Source organism: Neophocaena asiaeorientalis, unplaced genomic scaffold (genome assembly GCF_003031525.2).
Source record: "Neophocaena asiaeorientalis asiaeorientalis breed wild unplaced genomic scaffold, Neophocaena_asiaeorientalis_V1.1 scaffold230, whole genome shotgun sequence".
Classification (NCBI taxonomy): Eukaryota; Metazoa; Chordata; class Mammalia; order Artiodactyla; family Phocoenidae; genus Neophocaena; species Neophocaena asiaeorientalis.
The window spans coordinates 3,826,643-3,848,943 of record NW_020175186.1 but is presented as its reverse complement, the minus strand read 5'-3'; the positions used below and the strand labels follow the sequence as shown (position 1 = coordinate 3,848,943).

The 22,301-nt window shown below is 38.7% G+C and overlaps 1 protein-coding gene across 1 annotated transcript in view; it reads right to left on the bottom strand.

Moving 5' to 3' along the window:
• ANO5 (anoctamin 5) overlaps nt 1-8,727 on the bottom strand; it is a 96,360-nt gene extending 87,633 nt beyond the window's left edge. Inside the window, exon 1 of the mRNA XM_024764704.1 lies at nt 7,998-8,727. Within this exon, the coding sequence (XP_024620472.1) occupies nt 7,998-8,727 (730 nt within the window). The remainder of the gene's footprint in view (nt 1-7,997) is intronic.
• Between the last annotated feature and the right edge of the window lie 13,574 nt (nt 8,728-22,301).

The window sequence follows — 22,301 nt, the reverse complement described above, 5'->3', positions numbered from 1 at the left end:
GATTGATTGGCTATTTGGGGTCCCTTGAGAGTCCATATGAATTTTAGGATGGATTTTCCTATTTCTACAAAAAAACATAATTAAAATTTTGATAGGGATAGCACTGAATGTATAAATCACTTTGGTGGTATTGACATCTCAACAATATTAAGTCTTCTAATCCATGAACAAGAGATGTGTTTGCATGTATTTATGACTTTTAAAATTTCTCTCAGCAATGTTTTGTAGTCTTATTTGTACAAGTCATCACATTCTTGGTTAATTTATTCTTAAGTATCTAATTATTTTTGATACTAATGTAAAAAAATTTCCTTAATTTCCTCTTCAGATTGTTCATTGTTTATATACAAAAATGCAGCTGATTTTTGTATGTTGACTTCATATTATGATACTTTATAAATGTTGGCTGCATTTATAGTTCTAACAGGTTTTTTATGGAATTTTTAGGGTTTGCTAAATAAAAGATCATATCATCTGTGAACAGAGGCAATTTTAATTCTTCCTTTCCAATTTGGATGTCTTTTATTCCTTTTTCTTGCCTAACTGTTCTGGGTAGAACTTCCAGTACTATGTCAAATAGAAGTGGAAAAGTGGATATCCTTGGTAAATACCAATAAACTTAACTCACATACACAAAAGCTCTTTGAAGTTTCTAATGATTGTTAAGAGTATAAAGGGGTTCTGAGATCAAAAAGTTTAAAAATGCTATCTTAGGTATAAACTCAGTAGAAATACATGCACTATGGGAACGTACAAGAATGTTCATAACAGTATTATTGGGGTTAACTAGAAAATCAACATCACCTCAAATATCCAGAAATAGTAAAATGGATCAATACAATGTGGTATAATCATACCACGTTTTATAGTTAGCAACAAAAGTGAATTAATTACATGCAAAAACATAGATAAATCTCCCAAAAATAGTTCAGCAAAAAAGGCAGAAATATTTAGTAATATTTCAGTTATATAAAGTTAGCTATGCAAAACCAAAGTATGTAACTTAGGGATGAACAGTTAAGGGTAGATGTTGTTGGGATACAATTCTCCTTGGGTCTTTCAAGTTTCTGCACATCTTGCAAATGAGACACGGACTGCCCTTTGTTCTGGATTATCTTTTCAAGGATCTTTGTTGAGATAGTGATAGAGACTCCTTCAGGAGCAAAGCACACATTTGCTTACAGTCTTGGAAGACTGGATCAGTGTCTCCCTCCAGAGCAAAGGGAAGGCAAATTACTGACCAATAAAAAAGACTCAAGCTCCCTAAGCTCAGATTGCTCTCCTGTACTGCAAACCACCCACCGAATGTGCAGGCCCTCTCTGCATTGATCTGTGGCAACTTGGGCTCAAGAAACTGGAACACGCTGCTACTCACCCTATTGTTAATGCTGTGAATAGTAAACTGTCCTTTGTCTCTGATCCAGGTGTCTCATATCTTCTACCAGTAACCATGAAATTGTAACAGATTACTTGGTTAACTTCCATGTGCGGTAAAATCTCAGACTTTTCACAGCTCTTGACATTGATCATCAGTATAATATTGATAATGACAGTGGTGATAATGGCTAACATGTATTGATTTTCTGTTGTTTAAGAAATTTACAGTACAGTAGAGGAGACAGGCCAAAAATTGTGATAAATGCTATAAAAAAGACAAAAAGAGCAAAGAGAGAGGGAGAGAGAAACAGGGAGGGGTGCAAGTTAGACATGAGAAAATCTCTCTGAGGGAGTAATGTTTATACTGAGATGTGAAAATTGAGAGGATACAAGTCATATAAGAACACATAAAGGCTATGAGACAGGAACAGTTTTAGGTGTTGAAAGAAACAAAGGTCAAGCTAGAGATGAGTAGGTAAATGGCAGAGAGGCCTGAGAAGATGTTGGACAGGCATGGAGTGGGAGACAGTTTGTGGAGGGCCTTGTATGCCTGTATTTTTTTCTAAGAGAAATAGTAAGCCACAAAAAAAGCTTTTAAATAGAATTTACATTTCAATTTTATGAAAAGCACTAGTTGCTGACTGGAGAATGGGTTAAAAGAAAGTAAGAACGGAGAAAGGAAACAAATTATGAGGTTGCTGCAATGAATCACAAGAGATGATGGCAGTCTGGCCTGGAGTTGCAACAGTGCAAATGAAGGCACATAAATGGATTTTAGATATTTGAGTAAAAATTGGAAACAAACTGCTATCAAATTTCAGATGTGCAGGTGGAGAGACAAAGAAGATTAAAGACTCCTAGGCTTGAGCAATTTGAGATTTCATTTAATGAAATAGGGAAGATTATTAATGGTGGGCAATTAACACAGCAGATGCTGGCTCCCCACAAATATCCTTTCTCTTCCTTGTTCTTTACTAACAAAATACTAATTATATGGTACAGCAAAGAGCTCTAGCAAAAAAAGAACAAAAACCAAAAAACGAAAAAACACATTTCCTAGCCTCATTGCAACTTAAGAATATGACATAAATTCAGAGTTACCAAATATCACATAAATGGCATTAATGTCTATCTCCTAAGATATGTGCAAGCATCAAATGAAAAATATGCGTGTAAATTGCTTCACGCAGTCATTGGCACAGAAGTGATCAATGAATATTAGTTATTCTTGTTGATATTGCTATTATTATTAGGATATATTCTAGTCTTTCACTAATTTTCATAACTGTTTAAAATTCTTTGGGATGAGTTTTAGAGTGTCAGAATAAAGATGAAAGAATATCTTTTGTTTTTTGTTGCAAGGTCTATTAAAAAGTTAATAGCTAGCAAAGCTTGAAAACTAACAAACTGTAGCTACAGCCATATCACAACTTTTCTGAGTACAGGTTTTCTCATCTAAAAGATTAAAAATATAAGTAAAAATTATTTGAAAAATATAAAATATTATACAGTACCATCATCAAAGGGTTTTACCCATGAATACTGTCTAGATGTACAGCTCAAAATTCCATAATGTCTTGACCACCTCTCATTGGACTTTCCAATAAAAAGGAAACCAATCTAGCAAACTCTTATAATGAGTTGATAAAGAACAGGATTCTAAGGAATACATGCTTTGTCTCTCAACGTATTGTACTTGCACACTGACGTAAGGAGGCTTTTATTTTCTTGAGGGCAAAAACAGTCACTATTGTGCATAGAACTAAATATAGTTCCAAGCACAGAGCAAACTAACGCACACCTTAAGCTAGAGTTACAGAGTATTTTATAATTCTGTATTTTAGAAAATAAAGTAGAAAAACTGGAAGCATTAACCCCTCCTTCCTCTAATTATTTTTGCTGCATTTAACATAAAACACCTAGTTAAAAAATATTTTCAAACTGCTATCAGAACTTGATGCAATGCGTTTATTCGAGAATGTGGAAAGGGGTCAATACAGTTCCTCCAGATTATCTCCTGTCCATACTAGTTCTCTCTTACGCTTTCACCTTTCAACTTGCTGCTTCCTCGCCCTGGATCTAACAACAGTATCTTTTTAGTCTAATTCTTGCTTATTTTTCACTTTATATCAGTTTTGACATCCTCCTTTCAAGCCTTGCCTGAAACCTCCTCATCTGCCTCACAGTTAGCCTCTTCCCTGCCCCCATACCACCCTGAACTTAAGCCCTTTGTGGGTACCTAGCCCAATTATACCTTCCTCCACAAGACTGCAAGCTCCCTGAGAGCCATGTAGAGCACACTTTGTAAACCGTATCCCTTTCTGAAAGCAGAAAGATTAAAGAAGATAGATGTATTTCCTCACACATCATGCTCCCTCTGACACATAGTGCTCACTAACTCACTCTCTCACATACACACGCAATCAGATGTTCACACATGCCATAGACTCAGATACACTTTCACACTCACTCAGAGTATAAAGATGAAGAAACTGTGCATAATCTCCAAACCTCTGTCAAAACAGAGGCCTATCTGAAGAGGCAAGATTTGGAGCCAACAACTCTAGATCGGCTTCTCATTATTCCTGCAACTTCCTCTAAAGTCAATAGAATTGACTGTACTTTTCCTGTGGGCTAGAAACCAGAACTACCAAGGGTTTAATATCAATCACTATGAAGAATCATAAAATAGGAGCTAAAATTTAAGCCAGCCCAAAGACAGCTTGGAGTTTTCACTGAAAGCACATTACTAAGAATACACACTGCAACAAACCCAGAACCCAAAAATAGCCCTTGCATTTACCAAATGGTCTTCTCAGTTTACACTTCTTCCAGCAGCATAAAATAACATATATGCAATCAAATATTCATATTACTAAAGGATAGGTGGTTTGGTTAAATACGATGCTTGATGTAGATGTAAAGATGCAAGCAATTTTATATTAAATTTTAAAACTGCCTTTTCCAATGTTAAACCCTTAAACTTTCTTTTCCAATGCTGAATGTGTCATAAATCAGCCAAAGAAAGAATATTTCAAATCAGAACTTCCTTACAATGTCAACCAGTCAATAGTTCAATTTCAGCAACATTGATATTTTACTAGCAGTGTTTCTTTACATAACTATTTAAATGGTCTATTACACATTGCCCTTATAATTTCATTTTAAAAATTATTAGATTGTGGGAAAACAGCTAATTGGAGATCACTGATTGCTTAAATGTTCAACTGTTAAGAAAATAAACTGATAGAATATGACAAATCCTAGAAACATCTATTATGTCTGAAATACACAATGTTAACATTCTCTCCCCGGGAAGAAATTTTATCACATGTAAATCAATTGTTTAACTTTCTCATATTTACTCTTCAAAGGTGATTTAGGAACTACATAATACACAGATCCAGGTTTACCTATATTGGGGAGTTTACTCTAAGAAATCCATTTATATTTTAAAACACAGGAATAAAAGTAGCTCTTAAAAATTCATGCTGTGGAACCTAGTATTGTTCAGCCTTCTGCAACCAACACTTTTGTTTTCATAACTGTGTCATTAAACTCCAGAAACATATATTTAGAACTGGGTTTCCAAAAATCCACGTGACTGTCAATGTTAAAAAATATATCCTCATTGCAATGCACTTTTCATATAACCCTTGAAGTAACAGAAATCCTAATAATGGGCAATAAAACCAACTCAGCAAATTAATCAACATATTGAAAGACATTTAGAAAAGTAAGAGTCATCTGAGTGGGCTGGACCACCCTGCTCCTTAGGCTCTGCTTGTACCAATGCCACTGTCTTCTGCTATTTGGATTCTGGATCTATGAACAAAACAGGTTATAGGAATTTGGGCAGGATGCATTCATGAGACCCAACCATCAAATACATGTATTCCACATTAATATCCTTTTCTCCTACCTCCACCCAAATCAGAGGCAAAGCTTTTATCACAACAAGAGGAAATATAAATCAATTACAAAAGTCTTTGCCAAGAAAAGGGGAACTGAAATTACTTCAGGAAAAGTTCTAAAACCTTCCTGGGATGGACTGATACTTCAGTATGACCTCAAGCTGAAGTAATACTGATTTACGTATACATTCTAGTAAGCAAAATTATCCTGAGGCTAAAGTAGATCTTCTAACATCTGAGAGAGAGTAATGGTCAATCTCTGTAATGCAATATTGATATATTTTTTCCTTCATTATATGTATAAAGTTACATACTCCACATTTTTTCCCTCCACTCTTCCTTCAATGAAGAATATATTTCTCATAGCTTTACTTCAGAAGGACTGATAAGTAAATACTGAATGCTTCAAATGAAAAAAAAATCTATTGCTTCAGGTTACTGAAATTACAATAGGAAATAATTCTCTGCAAAGGAGTAAATCACTGAATAAGTACAGAATAGGACTTCTAATCTTATTTGTCTAAAAGACATTTGACTTCTTCTGCACACTGAACATCAATCATTTTCCCTAACAAGTTTACTGCATTATTTAGCAGAGCCGTTAGTCAAAGTTTAAAGTTTTCAATAGTTGTATTTCCCTCTATCTTTAAATTATTTTTTGTTTAAAAAAGGGGGAGTTGCTTCAAGTGACACCATCAAGAACATGGAAAGAGAACCCACCAAATGGAAGAAAATATTTGCAAATCATATACACTGAATATATAAAGAACACTTACAACACAATAATTAAAAGGCAAATAACTCAATTTTTTAAATGGGCAAAGGATCTGAAGACATTTCTCCAATGAAGATATATGAATGGTCAATAAGCACTGAAAAATGTACTTAACACATTTAGTCACTGAAACAAAGGAAATCAAAACCACATTGAGATAGCATTTCACAACCACTAGGGTTGCTATAAATAAAAAAGACAGACAATAACAAATGTTAGTGAAGATGTGGAGAAATTGGAACTGTTATATATTACTGGCGAAAATATGAAAAGTGATGCAGACGCTTGGAAAACAGTTTGGCAGTTTCTCAAAATGTTTTATATACAGCTACCATATGATTCAGCAATTCCACTCCTAGGTGTATACCCAAGAAAGATAGAAACATATTTTCATACAAAATCTTGCAATAAATCTTCATAGCAGCATTATTCACAGTAGCCAAGAAAGTGGAAATAATCCAAATGTGCACCAATTGATGAATGGATAAAATGTGGATATATCTATACAATGGAAAATTATTTGGCAATAAAAAGGAATAATGCACTGATACAAGTTACAACATGGACGAACTTCAAAAACACTATGCTAAGAGAAAGAAGCCAGTTACAAAGACCACATATTGTATGAGTCTGTTTACATGAAGTGTCCAGAATAGGCAAATCTAGAGAGACAGTAAATAGACTAGAGGCTGCCTAGAGCTGAGGGTAGGGGAAGGGGGGGTGGGGGGAGGAGGAATGACTACTAAGAGGTTTCTATTTGGGGTGATGAGAATGTTCTAAAATTAGATTATGGTGATCACAAAATTGTAAATATACCAAAATTTGAATTGTACGTTTTAAATGGGTGACTTTAATTGTATGTAAATAAAGTATATCTCAAGCTGTTAAGAAAGGGGAGGAGGATGCAATAACGCACTTTATTTCTTGGTGTCTTTGAAGACTAAATAGTATGACTTCTTAGATCATTCATCACTTAAAAAAAACTGTTTCCATGTTTAGATCTAACACTAAACAAGACATGAAAGTAGAGTGTCATTGAGAGAACTGAGTATCATTGAGGGCCCTGGAGATAGACCCAGAAAAATACATGCATTTTCAGGAAAATGCGTGTACTAAAACAGACCCACAGAATACAGGTCCGGGGTGACCACACGGGAGTTTCCAGGGGTTGGCCTTCTCTCTGTTCCGTCCTGTCCCAGAGGGCTTGGTATTTCCCTGGACCCACACCTGTTTAGCTTCTGGCCGGTTCCTGGGGCCTCAGGCATGGCTCAGGAAGAAAGTCCAAGTATCATGGGTACTGGGAGACGGGAAACCCCGAAGCAAACAATGGGCAAACATTTTTCAACGGAACTAAAGATTCAATGAAAGCTCGTAAAACAACATCATCCCCAAGTGCATAAGAATCTCAAACTGATGGACCTTAGGGTTCGGTCTGCCCTTCCATAATTAACGATAATCTCAAAGCTTGAGCAGTAATCGGCGAATAGAAAGGGGCAACAAGACTCGAGGGCCAGCTCCCCACACAGGGAACTGCTGTCATGCGCCCTAAGCTTAGGCTCTCTCGGTGGGAGACTCCTTCTTTCCTCCGCCTGGGTGCAGAGGCCCGAGCACCTCAGTTCACTCGCCCGGCGTGCTCGCCTCGCCTCCCTGCACTGTGCGACCGCTCCGCGGCGTCCAGAGGAGCAAGGAGGGCGGTCTCGGAACCGCACGGGTGGCTCTGCACAGGTGCTGGCCTCGCGGGAGCAGCCCGAAAAAATCCCCGGCCCGGGCAGGGAGTGTTCGCCTGCAGTCCCTGTCTCGCGCAGAGCAAGCCGCTACGCGAACATCCCCGGGATCCGGGCCGCAGGGCCGCCAACGTCCCCCAGGGTCCCCGCGCCTAGACTGGCGCGGTCCACTCACGGAGCCCGACCCGCCACCCCGCCGGCTCCTACCTTCCTCCTGCACCATTTCCAGGACATTCGGGTCGCCCATCTTCGTCAGCTCGTTGATGACACTGTTCGACCGCTGCCACTGGAAGCGAGATCTGCCCTGGAGACTGCATCTGACCACGGGCCGCCGCACTTGCGCCGGGATCAAGAGATCCTCTTTATAACCCTCATTCTCCTCGGATTCCACCAGCGTCGGGGGCTTCAGCCAGCTGGGCTTCTTCTCCAGCCGGTACCTCCAGTCGACCTGGCCCTTGACCCTCGGCTCCACCGCCCTCTCCCAGTACGTTTCCCGGGACGTGCCGGCCTGCTGGTCTCCCGGCTTCCACGAGCCCTGTCTCCTCTGGCTCCCTGGCCGCTCTTCTTTTGAGTCCGCCAGGGCGCTCTCTCCCCGCCTCTCTCTACTCCTCCCCAAGTCCTCCACCGGGGCTTCTATCTCCCCGCCCCCCGGCCCGCCGGGCTCCAGGCCAGCCCACCCCTCTTCGCTCCTGCCCTCTGACTCACTCGGCCCCGGCTCCGCCGCCTCCTGTCCCGCTTTGGGGCCCGCTGTCCCCCGGGCCCCTCGGCCTGGCAGCTCCCTTCTCAACAGGCCTTGCTGGTCCCATCCCACTGGGTTGGCCCTCGTCCCGGGCTCCTGGTTCTCCCGGGCTGCCGCCTCCCCTCTCTCTGAACTATCCTCCGGTGCCAGCCGACGGGCCAGCTGCGTCCTCAGCCAGTTGGCCTGGTCCTCTTCCATCTGCCCAGCCCTCCGCCTAGAATAGACGGCACTCGAAGAGAACCCTTTTCCAGTTGAGGAGTTATTTTTTGTCGGGTGAGAAAAACCCCTCCTTCCTTAAGGCGACCCCCACCCCCTTAAGGCCCGCGCGTAGCCAGGTCTCCAAGGTTCTAGCAACCCCTTCCCTCCCGAGTCCTGCGCGTGGGTATTAACTTCGCAGCTGAAAGGGCCCGCTTCCGGGGCGCAAACGCGATTTCTAACACAGTTGGTGGAAAGTCAAACATGTTTGTAGTGAATTCGAATTCAGTCTCTGCTCATTAAAAGTTGGATGGCATTGGTCAAGTTTCTATAAGCCTAACAGTAGCCACCTAAGGGACTTTTAAGGGTCACATTATACAGTGCGGGCATAATGTGTTAAAATTTTAGCTGCTATCAAGACTAACCCATTTTCCATTGAGCCCTGCTCAAAGTGTGTCTTAGTGCCTTGAGAACTTCAACCTCAGGCAGAGCGAATGGTCACACTCTTCACAGGCTCCTCTGAATTGGTTCTAGATTTTTGAGACCTTATCAATTGCCACCTCCCCAATAATTGGGAGATAAGAAGAATTACCCTCTAACAAGGGAAAAATAGATAAGTGATGATGAACTAAGGGTGATGTAGAGGTCTGAGCTGAGGGCCTTGAGAGTGCTAAGGAGGGCATGACTTTGAGTTTGGGGCAAGCATGGGATGATTTAAGAATAAGGAGGACATAACCAAAGAAGCCTTGACCTTTCTTAATTTTCATGTTCCTCTATTTTTCCCCCCTTCTATTGACGTTTTAGAACCAAGAATTACCTTTTACAGATGAGAAAATAGGCCTTGAGACGTGTTTTGGTGAAGGTCATGGTTAACTGTGGAAATGGAAATCACCTTTTTTTTCCTATACATTGCTATCTGTTCTCTATTTAAACCTCTAGGAATATATCAGTTCTGGTCAAGTGATTTCAGACTATAGGCAGTTCCTTACTTGATGCATTCTGGAATTGTGTTTGAAATGTGAATATACATAAGTCAAGCAATAGACTTACATGTAATTATAATAAATTGCTAGTTATGATACAAGCGTTTGGTTTTTTCTTCTTGATTAATCATTGTTTGAGTCTAATAAAAGGTTTATGATGTGATTTATTTCATAGTATTCCCATATACCAGGTACTCTGCTAGGTGCTGTAGATATTGTGATTTAACAGATGGTACAATCTTTGCTTTATGTAGATTGAATAAAAACAATAAAATTATTGTTCTATAATTTTATATAATTATGTTTTCTATTCTTGATTCTGTACCATATTTGAAGTGATATATGAAAAGACATTTAATGATGATTTTGTGCAAAATTAAATATTTTGATGCCAAATTTGCTAATATTTTATCAACTTCTCTAAACTTTGTTAACAAAAAGTTGGCTCCTCTTTGTGTTCTTTTGATAAAGGTATGTATCTTATTCATAACTCTTGAGATCTTGAGAAATTTTCTCTGAATTCTTATCACTGAAATACTTTATTTTGCTTATCCATTCATCATTTTAGGATCTGTCAGTTTCCTCCATTGCTACACCCTGCCTCTTTAGACACAATCTTTAACCATACATTTCCAGAATTACATTATGAATAATGAATACATGTTCTTTTAATGTAATTGAACACACAGTTTTGTATTGAGACCAAAAAGTTATCTTTTTTAGCCCTCCAAATAATTTCAGCCTTTGTTTCCAGATTATTCAGCCTTTGTTTCAATGTTATTGCATCATCTGGTAGTGCCTTTTTTTTAAAATTTGCCTCTTGTGTCCTACACTAAGGGTGGTATGCAAAAGTGTTTAAATGACAATAGAAACACAGCTGCAGATATAAAAATGGTGATACTTTGGTAACTAAACTGTCAAATGATTGCTTAAAATACTTGTTTGCCAACTGGTAAGTAAAAGTATGAATTCTCGGGCTTCCCTGGTGGCACAGTGGTTGAGAGTCCGCCTGCCGATGCAGGGAACATGGGTTCGTACCCCGGTCCGGGAGGATCCCACATGCCGCGGAGCGGCTGGGCCTGTGAGCCATGGCTGCTGAGCCTGCACGTCCGGAGCCTGTGCTCCACAATGGGAGAGGCCACAACAGTGAGAGGCCCGCGTACCGCAAAAAAAAAAAAAAGTATGAATTCTCTTTAGGAAAGCACTTCAGGGGTGTCAGTATATAATGCATGAAAGCCTGAGCTGTATGAAAGTTAAGTGTATAAAATTGAGCAACACCTGCATGTGAACATTTTTTATTCTAGCAGCCTGATTAAATAGATGGATTTAACTCTGAAGAGGACAAGTTCACGAGCTACACTATGGAGGCCAGAAAAGACCTTGGAAAGTCATCTAATGAGTCCTTCTCCCTGCTGGTATCTAAAGCAAGGGTATGGCAGCTCCAGTCTGTCGTTTGGATCAGTCGGCTTTCTCGATTTCTCTACATGCCAACGCTTTAACTCTTACAGTAAGTATCTCCTTTTGGGCTACTTGGCAATCATTTACTTTTTAACCCCTAAAAGTTTCATTTATTCCATGTATTTTCAACATCATTACAATCCATATAAAATAGCATGCTCTGAGTTATGGATCTTTGAATCAGGAGTCAAAAGACGTGCATTTTATCTTTGTCTCTGTCCCTTAATGAGCTAAAAGGCACAATGACCTTGAACAGATGACTTTGCATCCTTCCTTCCTCATCTGTGAATATTAAGGCTCTTAACTTGTTCCACCCATCTCCCAAGGTTGTTGGGAAAGTCAAACAAATCATATGCATGAAAGGACTTTGGAAACAATAAAAATGTAACAAATATGAGACAGTTTTATTGACTAGCAGAGGTAGTTATAGATTTACCAGTTGGTAAGGATATAGTTGTGGGATATTGTTTCCCCTGCAACAAAATGCTGCTTCAACCATTTCTCTGGGATTTGCTGGCATTTTCTCACTCCACACAGACTTCTCACTCACTACATACTGGTTTCAGAGGAGGGGGCTAAGTCTCCTTATTTGCAATATTTATTTCTTTGAATCCTGACTTATTTAGGCCCTGGACTTTTACAATAAGCCCTAGTCCTGTTTACTAGGACCTTCATCGCTCCTACCATCTGACATTCTTCCCTTTCCTAAAAAAATGCTCACTTTACAGGCTGGCCTCTGGAACTATTGTGGTCATCAGAAAAGCCAGTACAATTCTGAGCACTTGGGTGGCATGTCTACTATGCCTTGTAACTAGAAAAATGCAGTTGGTTCCCAGACTGAAGAGATGGGGGACTGTCTCAGCAGAAGGCCAGGAACAAGAATGTTTTCATCTCTCTCATGCCTGTTTGCAATAGCCACTGAGATTACAAATGACGCCCTTCTTCCTGCAGTCTGCCAATTACTTTCTGTCACATATAAGGGAAAATCTAAACACCTTTCTTGTCAGTAGGAGTGCCACACTATATTTACGTGATCTAAGTCCATTTCCCACCTCTCCCATCACGTTCTAGCCATGCTGTCTTGTTGCTGTTCCTCAAACCGAATGAGCACTTTCCCATCATCTCCTGAGCATTTTGCACTGACTGTTCTCCCCATAAAGATCTTCACACGGATGCTTGGTGGTTCGTTGTCTTCCATCATTTAGTTTTCTATGCAAATGTCACTTCCTTGGGAAGAACTTTGCTGACCACCCTAAGACAATAACCTTACATCACTATCCTCTTAGCTGGCATTTTTCTTCATAGCTGCTATCTCTTTCTGACTTTGCATATTTAATTGCTGATGCATATTTATTTTTGTATAAGATCCATGGAGCCTGAGGTTTTCTCAGTTCTCTTCTCTGTTGTACCTGTGGCACTTAGAATGGTGCCTGGCATAGAAAGGTTCTCATAAATATTTGTTGAAACAATGATACGTCAAAGGTCTATCATCACATTTCCTATTCCCTGAGTCAGTGGCTGACTCCTCCCTTGCTTTCCTGAATCTGGGAGAATAATTGGATTACATACTTGCAGCAGCTTGTGGCTCAGTGCCATTCTGAGAAATAATTTTCTAATTCTGAAAAAAAACATAAAATTTACCTAAAGAAACAACTAGAATCAGCAGAGATAGAGAGAGTAAATCAGGACTTTGCCTCACCATCTGAGCACCAGTCTCTTGGCTTCTCTTTGAAGACATATTCTAGACCTTTGGCAAGCAGTGGCAGCAGATGACAAGAGGTAAGAAAGACCCATCTGTGCTTTAGTGCTACTATATTCTTGTAATAACAAGTGTCCTTTGGTATAAAGCAATCACATCCTCTTGTTTAAATGCCAGATGCTTAGGATTGTTAATTTTCTTTGGCATACACATAAACAGGAGATAAAAAAACAAATGAACCCATATGGTCTACACTGGCTGCATCAAATAAGAATCTGGATCTTGGGCCTTGAGTGGAGATACCTATATTACTATATTTCCCTTTCATCTTTCACAGATAAAGTTTTCCATCAGAGAAACTACACCCACTGGGTCTAGATTTTCTTTACCATTGTATCTTTTTTGAACCTTGTCATGCAGCTGAAAGAAGCTGTTGCCTTAAAGGTTATCCTTCACTGCCTTGTATCAGCCATTATTATATCCAGTGCCTCTTTCCAGATCTTCACAATGGGCCTGTGCCAGTCTGAGTCTCCATCCATAATTCTGACTCTCCCACTCTTTGGGAAGTATGATATGGAAGAAAGAACATGCATGTTAAAGTCAGGTTCTGGATCAGGCAGACCTGTCCAAGTTCGAAGTGGCTGCATAAACTTTAGCTAGTGGGCTAACCTCTCTAAACCTTAATTTCCTAACCTGTATAATGGAGACAGTCATATCCAGCAAACAGTGTGTTTATGAAAATTAAATAATAATGCTAAGTCCTTGGCACATAGTATACATTAAAAGAATGCTAGTTTTCATCTTTGTTTTCTACATTCAATGATTTCCTTGCCTCTTTCATCTTCTTTCAGCAAAATCTCCCTTGTTATTCTCATTTACTCTTTTTTTTTCATTAACTCTCTCTTCTTTGAGGTGCCCAGTCAAATATCCAGCTCCACACTAACTGCTTATTGAACATTTCTAAAGTCTTAAGTCACTTGTATGTTTTAATATTACTCTAATTTGAACAGATACAAGGCTAAATCAGTTTCCTCCAAACTAGTTCAACTGTCCCACTTATTTCAAAGTCACCAGGATTATCTCAAGTTGGTGATTAGTAATTATAATAGCTACTATTATTCAAATATGTATTAATTAATGTGCTTTGCATATATTACTACATTTATTCCTCATGATGATGTGAGGTAGGTACTTATTATCAGACACCTCTGTATGTACTACACATCTTGGCTCACCCTCTTTTTTTTTTTTTTTTTTTTTGGTACGTGGGCCTCTCTCTGCTGTGGCCTCTCCCGTTGCGGAGCACAGGCTCCAGACGCACAGGCCCAGCCACTCCGCGGCATGTGGGATCTTCCCGGACCGGGGCGCGAACCCGAGTCCCCTGCATCGGCAGGCGGACTCTCAACCGCTGCGCCACCAGGGAAGCCCCTCACCCTCTTTTAAAATTAACTTTATTGAGGCATAATGTACATTAGTAATTATAATTATATTAATAATTAAAATCACTAATTTTAAGTGTGCAATTAGATATATTTGTGACATGTATATAGTTATGTAACAATCACCACATTCACAATATAGAACATTTCCCAAAAGTATTCCACACATTTGTAGTCAATCCTTTATCCAATCTACTAGCCTCTGGCAATTGCTGATATCCTTTCTATCACTAACTTTTTGGCTCACCTTTATATGCCAGTTTTTACTATAGCAATTAGTTATGCACATGTGCAGTTTGAAAGAATCTTGCTTTGACTCTACTGAGTATCTCATACTTCCTGACCGAGGGTTTTTCCATCACCATGAAGTGGGTTTCCTGTGCTTGTCCACTCCACACTATTCTGACACACACGCACACCTTTAAGTAGGAGAATGTTAACACAACATAAAGCTACTCTGACCAACTGGGAATGAGGGATACATATTCCCCTTTTTTATTTCTTGGAGGGGCAATTCTGAGATGCATTTAACACAGCTCTTCAAGAGTTCATCAGAGGGATCTACCCCCTTTAGCCCTTGGATTGGCTTGTCTTCCTTTCATGTTTGTGTATGTTTGACTCTTCCCACCCTCAAACCACCCCCAAACCTTCCTTAAGATCAATTCCCAAAATAATCATCCTGTATATAAGTCTTACCTTGGGCTCTGCTATTAGGGGAAATCCAGGCTAAGACGAAATTATTATTTTTATCCCTATTTTAAAAAATGATTTAGTAAACTAAGGCTTAAAAAGGTTAACTGCCCACAGTTGCATAGCTATTAAAAGAGCGAGAGCTTGGACCCATCATATCCTGATTCCACAATTCGTGTTCTTCATTACCACATAGCTTTTCAAGGTGGAAACTAAAATCACCTTTGATTTTATGCAATATTTTTTAAATGTATATCTAAATTACCAATTTTCTGTTATTTCTTCTTTTGAAATGTGTCACTCTTCAGTTATTGAAAATTATTTCATCCAGCTGGAAGTCACACTGGGTAATCTCCTACTGCTTTCACTTTATAGCCCCCGTCTTTGATTACTATGATAGCCTGATAGTCTATTTTCTTCCTTCCCATCAAGCAATACTGTTTATGGATAAGTATGTCGGCTTTGGGGTTTGATGAAACTGATCTTAAATCTTAGCTCTCTCAGTTCTTAACCATATGATATTTGGTGAGACTCTTAATCTCTCTGAGCCTCAGTTTCTTTATTTATAAGATGGAGAAAATATTTCCTAACTAACAGGGTTGTTTGATGCAATGAATATAATAGCTCGTATGTTTTCACTTGTTCAAATATTAAACCACGGGTTGCCATTTTCACTTTGTTGTATTTGTTATTGTTGTTGAGTTGACTTTAAGTGGTAAAGTTTTTGAGAGGATGGAACCTTTTATTGTTAAATATATATCCATGCCTTTAATTTCTATGAAGGAATTTATTTTTATTAGTCTAAAACTTTTTGTAATCTATGAAGCAAATGAAAGATTTTTGGATTTTGAAATCAAATGCATCACGCATAAACATATCGATACAAATATTGCTTGAAGTAATGGAAGGAACTCTTAAGACCCAGCAGAATCACATATTGATTAAAGTGCTCCATTATGTAGCGTTCAGATGATCTGTTATGCTGTGGCAATGAAATAAAAGCTTCTGAGAAACAGTAATTTCCCATTAAAAGATGATATAATGCTTGGATTTAAATATGCTGTCATCCAATTCATGTTCCCTAAAATATACCCACTATTGAAATTTTAAAGGAGTCCTTAAAACTTGGGTTAAATAGAAAACCAAACTTAACTGAAATACAGGAGCTTCAAGTTAGGGAAAGCATACAGTTTTGTACACTAAAATTTGCCAGGCCTTTTATAAAATATGTTTGTGCAAATTTAGTCTATTTTCAAAGTACCTAATTTGGTTACAGTTTCAACCATAAGTACAAAGAAAATGCAATTAAAGGGTATCACTGCCTCAGTGGTTACATCTGGCATTTTGTCTACCTAATTAAATCCTCTTTCTAGTACTCCACCCAAAGGCTACATGGTTTTAACCAGTAGCATAAGAAACATCAAGAATATATTTGACTCCCCGCAAATCATGAGCATACTTGTAACTGAGCCTGCTGTGGTTTGTAATTTCATGTTTTAAGAAGAAAGTTCTTAATCACGTTCTTTATTTAGTTCCCCCAAGTTAGATACTTATTTGTAGTTGCAAGCAGTCACTCACAGAGAAAATGAGCCCACCCTGCTTGATTACATACTTGCTTTACATTGAGGGGTTGGCTTTATCCCAGAATTGCCAGAAAAGTCATCTTCAAAGACAAGGAAATGGGAGTCTATAAAAGAAAAACAGGCTTCTTCAAAAGTTTATTGATCAGCATCTCATTGGGATGAGATCATTGTGCATTTAGAGGTCATTTTGCATGGAAATATGAAGCAGAAAGGAGGTAGACTTCCACCTTAATTTTATCCCCAGTCAGTACTTCCAATGCACCCCCATACCCCCTCTCCCAGCAAAGTATCTTTCCTTATCATTTCCAGGGATCCTCAAAGAGCACCTGTCAAACATTCTCAAAACTCAGTCTTTCCGCTCAGCCACAAGCAGCATATAGCACCTGCTACATCTCACTCAGCTCTCCCTTGTCAAAATCCAGCATTTCACAACTCCTTGAGGGAACTTCAGGGGACCTGTGATAATACATGCATGTAGTCAAACTAAAGCTGCTGAGGTCCCTGGAGGTCAAAGCAGGATATTTTACGGAAGGGAGGGGAATGATCATCTGCTCAATTTTCTAACAACCGAGTCCCACAAGGGCAGTGCCAGTTCCTTGGCTCTTGCTAGGTCCCTCGTGACAGGGGCTCCATCGTACCCTGATTCTAATTCCTCTCTTACCCAGGAGCTCTCATATGACCCAAGAGGTGTGGTGGGCAGCAAACATGATCCCATTGCCTCTACCCTTTCCATCTCTTCCATTGCCTTGGCACCTCCTTCTTGAAAAAAACCAAAAAAACAAAAAAAAACCCTTTGTTCTTCCAGACAAAGAGACTTTTGGCAAGAGAGAGGAAAAGTCACATAACCACACACACCTCCACTCCAGGTGACATGAACATTGCCTAAGGAAAAAGTAGAAGGAAAGGAGACGATTATTGGTATAGTGCAAATCTGCAGCTGTCAGTGATTACACCTCCTTTCCTGAGGCTGATCCTCTTGTGCTGAGGAGCCATCAAAGATTTTGAACTTGTAGTTCAGCTTTTGTATGACTTGCTATATATTTCCAATGCCTAGGGGAAGTTCACTTCTCCAAGTCTTGGTGGGATATTAGTTGATGAGATATTTATAAGGTATAGCTGGCAGACTTTGGCTCAGTTCAACCACAGAATTTGAGTTGAGAATGGAAAGAACAGCGTCTGGTGGTTACATTAGCCCTGTAAAAGAGGCTTCAGGAAAAGTGCCAGCATCCATTTAGATCTGCTCATTTTGTACCTATAGAGGCTAAAAGAAGGCCTAATGGAAGAGAAAGGATTCCAGTTTCAGCCTAGGAAGGAAGCCAAGGATGATAACAGAGGAAGAGGAAAGTGAATTAGTTTGAGGAATGCATTCAGGGTTAGAAACAGAGAACTGGAAGGTGTTGGGGAAATAAATGTGATATGTCAAATATATATAGGTGATGTTGTATTAGTTTGCTAGGGCTGCCACTGGATGACTTAACAGAAATTTATTTTCTTACAGTTCTGGAGGGTAGGAGTCTTAAGATAAGATGTTAGCAAGTTCAGTTTGGTTCAGTTTCTATTTCTCCTTGGCTTGCGGATGACCATTGTTTCTCTGTGTCCCTACATCATTGTCCCTCTGTGCACACTTGCCCCTGGTGTCTCTTTGTGTATCCAGATTTCCTCTTCTTATAAGGATACCAGTTATATTGGATTAGGATCCACCTTATCAGCCTCATTTTAACTTTTTAATTCTTTAGAGGCCTTATCTCCGAATACAGTCACGTCCTGAAGTATTGGGGCTTAAGCCTCCAACATATGAAATTCAGGGCAAACACAATTCAACCCATAACAGATATATATTCAGGATAATGAGCAAACATGATTTTTTGCACAATTGAAACACTATTCATGTTAGTCTTTCACTGTCCCTTAAATATTTGTTTGGTAGAGGTAAACATTTCCTAACCCTGGATGGTATTTAGAAAGAATCCAATACTTTTCTGCTTTTAAAGAGTTAAAATATCACTTAACTTTACAAAATATTATTTCAATTCAGTAATTAGAATGTGCCCATTTCCAGATATCAATTAAGTGATTCAATTTTTATTGAAAGATAAGATTTCTTACCTCCCTCTATGCTAAGGTCTGTAGATGGCAGCTGCCTGCCTTCAGGAAAGAGGTTGTATAATTGACTCCTTCATCTCTCTGCCCTTCTCCTAATACACTTTCTAGCTGATGTTTTTGGTTTCTAGAGGCAAAGCTGAGAAGAAAGGAAGTAGAAGTGAGGAAAGGCATTGTCTTAGTCAGCTTGTGCTGCTATAACAAATACCATAGACTGGGTGTCTTAAACAACAGATATCTATTTCTCACAGTTCTGGAGACAAGGAAGTTCAAGATCAAGGTGCTGGTCAGTTCAGTTCTTGGTGAGGGCTTTCTTCCTGGCTTGTAGAAAACCACCTTCTCAATGTGTCCTTTTATGGCCTTTCTTCAATGTATGTAGGTGGAGAGAGAGATCTCTCCTCTTCTTACTAGAGCACTAATCCCATCATGACCTAATCTAAAACTAATTAACTCCTAAAGGCCTTGCCTCAAAACAGTCACACTGTGGGTTAGCCCTTCAACATATGAATTTTGGGGGACACAAATATTCAGCCCATAATAGGCACAGAGGCATCCTGACTAGGCTGGATGGCTTCATAATCTCACTTGCTGACAAATGTTATTGGATCCTTAGTGACTACCATTGTTGAGCACCTCTCTCCAGCAATTCCCTTGACCTGGGTGGCCACTTCCTCATTCCACGTGGTTGCTTATAGTGCATATCCTTAGCCCCCAAGATTCTGTCGGCCATATCCAGCTTCTTGCAGCTAGGGCTCCTCTACCCTTCTAGGCAGCTTCGTTGGTCAAGAAACTAGGATAACCCAATACTGCCTCTTGCTCCTGCATGGTTTACAACTGGTTAATGGGAAAACTCTCTCATTCCCCTTGCTTCAACAAAGCCTGAGAGTTCAGGCCTATCCCAGTGTAACTCTCTCTACCTTGCTGCCATAGACTGTATTGGTACAAATCATTTACTGGTTGTCATTTTCTTAATTACAGTAACAAATTTTAAGTCTTGTGAGTGATCCTGTGAGTACTTGTCTGCCTGATAGGCTTCAAGTAAAGGTTTAGCCAAGGTCTGGGGTGGGGTGGTTGGAGGACTCACAGTATAGAAACAGCTTTCTCCAAGAAAATCTCTTCACCAATTCTTCTGCCTGCTCTCCAATCCTTCCATATTCTTGATTTGGTTGCTACTTTCAAGTATCAGTTAAAATATCTCATCTCTTTTATTTTGGGATCCAGTCAATTCACACATACACTTACCCAAAGAGAGTCAGTGACTGTGAGAGAGAGAAAGGGAAGTCTGAAAAGTATTGAAAGAGATACAGATAGAAATAGAGGGACAAGGATAAATAGAGAGGTAGAAAAAAGGGAGGAAGGAAAGGGGAGAAAGAGACAAAGAATGAGAGAAATATGCTAAGAATATTAAAGGTATTTATGTAGGAATGGTGAAAAAGATGATTTAGGTATTCCTCTTCATACATTTTGTCTTTTCCAAATATTTTACACTGATTTTTAGAATAAACTTTTCATTTTAGAATAGCTTTAGATTTTCAGAAAAATTGCAAAGATAGTAGGGAGAGTTCCCATGTACCCCTCAATCAGGTTCGCTTATTATTAATATCTTACATTAGTGTAGTACATTTGTTACATTTATGAACCAAAATTGATATATTATCATTAAGTAAAGTTCATATCTGTTCAAATTTCCCTACTTTTTACCTAATGTCATTTCTCTTCCAAGATCCCACTCAGAATGCCACATTACATCTAGTAGGTCACATCTCCATAGAATCCTTTTGGCTATGATATTTTCTCATTCTTTCCTTGTTTTTGATGACCTGAACAGTTCTGAGGAGTATTGGTCAGGTATTTTCTAGAATATCAGTCAGTTGGGATTTGTCTGAACTTTGTCTCATGATTAGATTGAGGTAAAGTGTTTTGGGAAGACCACAGAGGTAAAGTGCCATTTTCATCCCATTATATCAAGGGTAAGTACTATCAAAATGACTTATCATTATTGATGTTAACCTTGATTACCTGGATGAGGTAGTGTTTAGTAGATTTCTTTACTGCTGTTACTCTTTTTCATACCGTCCACTTTGACAGGACGCCCATACTTAAGGAGTAAGGAGTTATGCTCCATCTCCTTGGGGACAAAATCAAGGCATAAATTATTTGGAATTTTTCTGCATAGGAGATTTGTCTCTGGTCCCCCATTTATTTACTCAGTCATTTACTTGTATCAGTATGGACTCATTGATAATTATTTTATACTTTGAGTAATATTGTAAAAAATGAAGTAAATATTTCTAATTTGGCATCAAATTGAAATGTATTAATAAGTCCAGAAGAACCTTCATATTAACTTTTTTCATATAAGCTAAATTTAACCAAATATAATTAGCTTTGTAAAAAGTAATTTTTCAAGTAACATAACTAAAAGAAATAACCAAATTAATTTTAAAAATATTTTTAAACCAAACAATTTTTGAACTGTACCCTTATTCTAAAGACAAAAATATATATAAACTAGTTTTGAACTCTACTCAGTAGGTTTGTATTTCACAGTAGCATGAGTCTAGCAATTCGGAAACTACTTTTTGCATATTGCAGTATTGAGCTAATGAGGAAAGACATGGATGATGTTTGGAGCCAGGATTGTCACTCTTAGAGAAGGGAGATACAAACATAGAATAGTGAAAAGCTAGAAGGAACCCCATAGTCTTAGATTAGAATTTTCCATGATTGAAACAGGAAAAGTACAAGATGAGCTTGGAACACTTTGTGGTGCCACAAAGTAAGGAAGTGCTCAAAAAAAGATGGAGACGTCAAAATGATGAAGGCCTAGCCTGAAGAGGCTTCCAGTGGCCAAATCTGGCACAATTGGAATATCAAAATAAAGAATTATGGTAATGAATTATAATCCATTGATTAAAAGAAGAATCCATGTGCCTATACTGCTGATAAGTAAATTGGGGAGAAAGGAAAAATTTTACGGTAGAAGAATGCCAACTACTAAAAGTAGAAGGAATGATGGTATTAGAAAGTCACCATCTTGTGATTGTCATAGCAATAATTGATTCAGGCATGAATCATCAAAGGATGATAAAGCTATGATGTAAACTTTGATGAGAAATAGGATATAGACATTATCTCAAAATATCTTCCCAGAAATTACTTACTAGTCACCAAATATGGGACATCTGATGTGATGCATTACCTCATCAATATCCCAGACAAAAAAGTATACTCTGAATTGAATTATAAGAAAAAAACCCCACAAATTCTTGTAAGACATTACACATAATAACTAGCTTGTAGTCTTTGAAGAAATCAATGTTGCCAGAGACAAAGAAAGCCTAAAGAACTGTTCCAGACACTGAAGAAGTACTGAAAGCAAATGTATTGGGTAACCCTGAATTAGTTTCTTGATTGAAGAAAAAAATTCTAAAATGGAAATTTCTGGTATATAGGTGAAATTTTGAATATGGAATGTACATTATATAATAGCAGAAAATTTAACACAGTAGTAGAATTACTAGTGGCCAGAAAATCATAAGACAACATATATTCAGCTTCAATAGTAATTAAGCAATGCTATATAAGAAAAGATTATATTATTCAATATTGGTAAGTACATAAC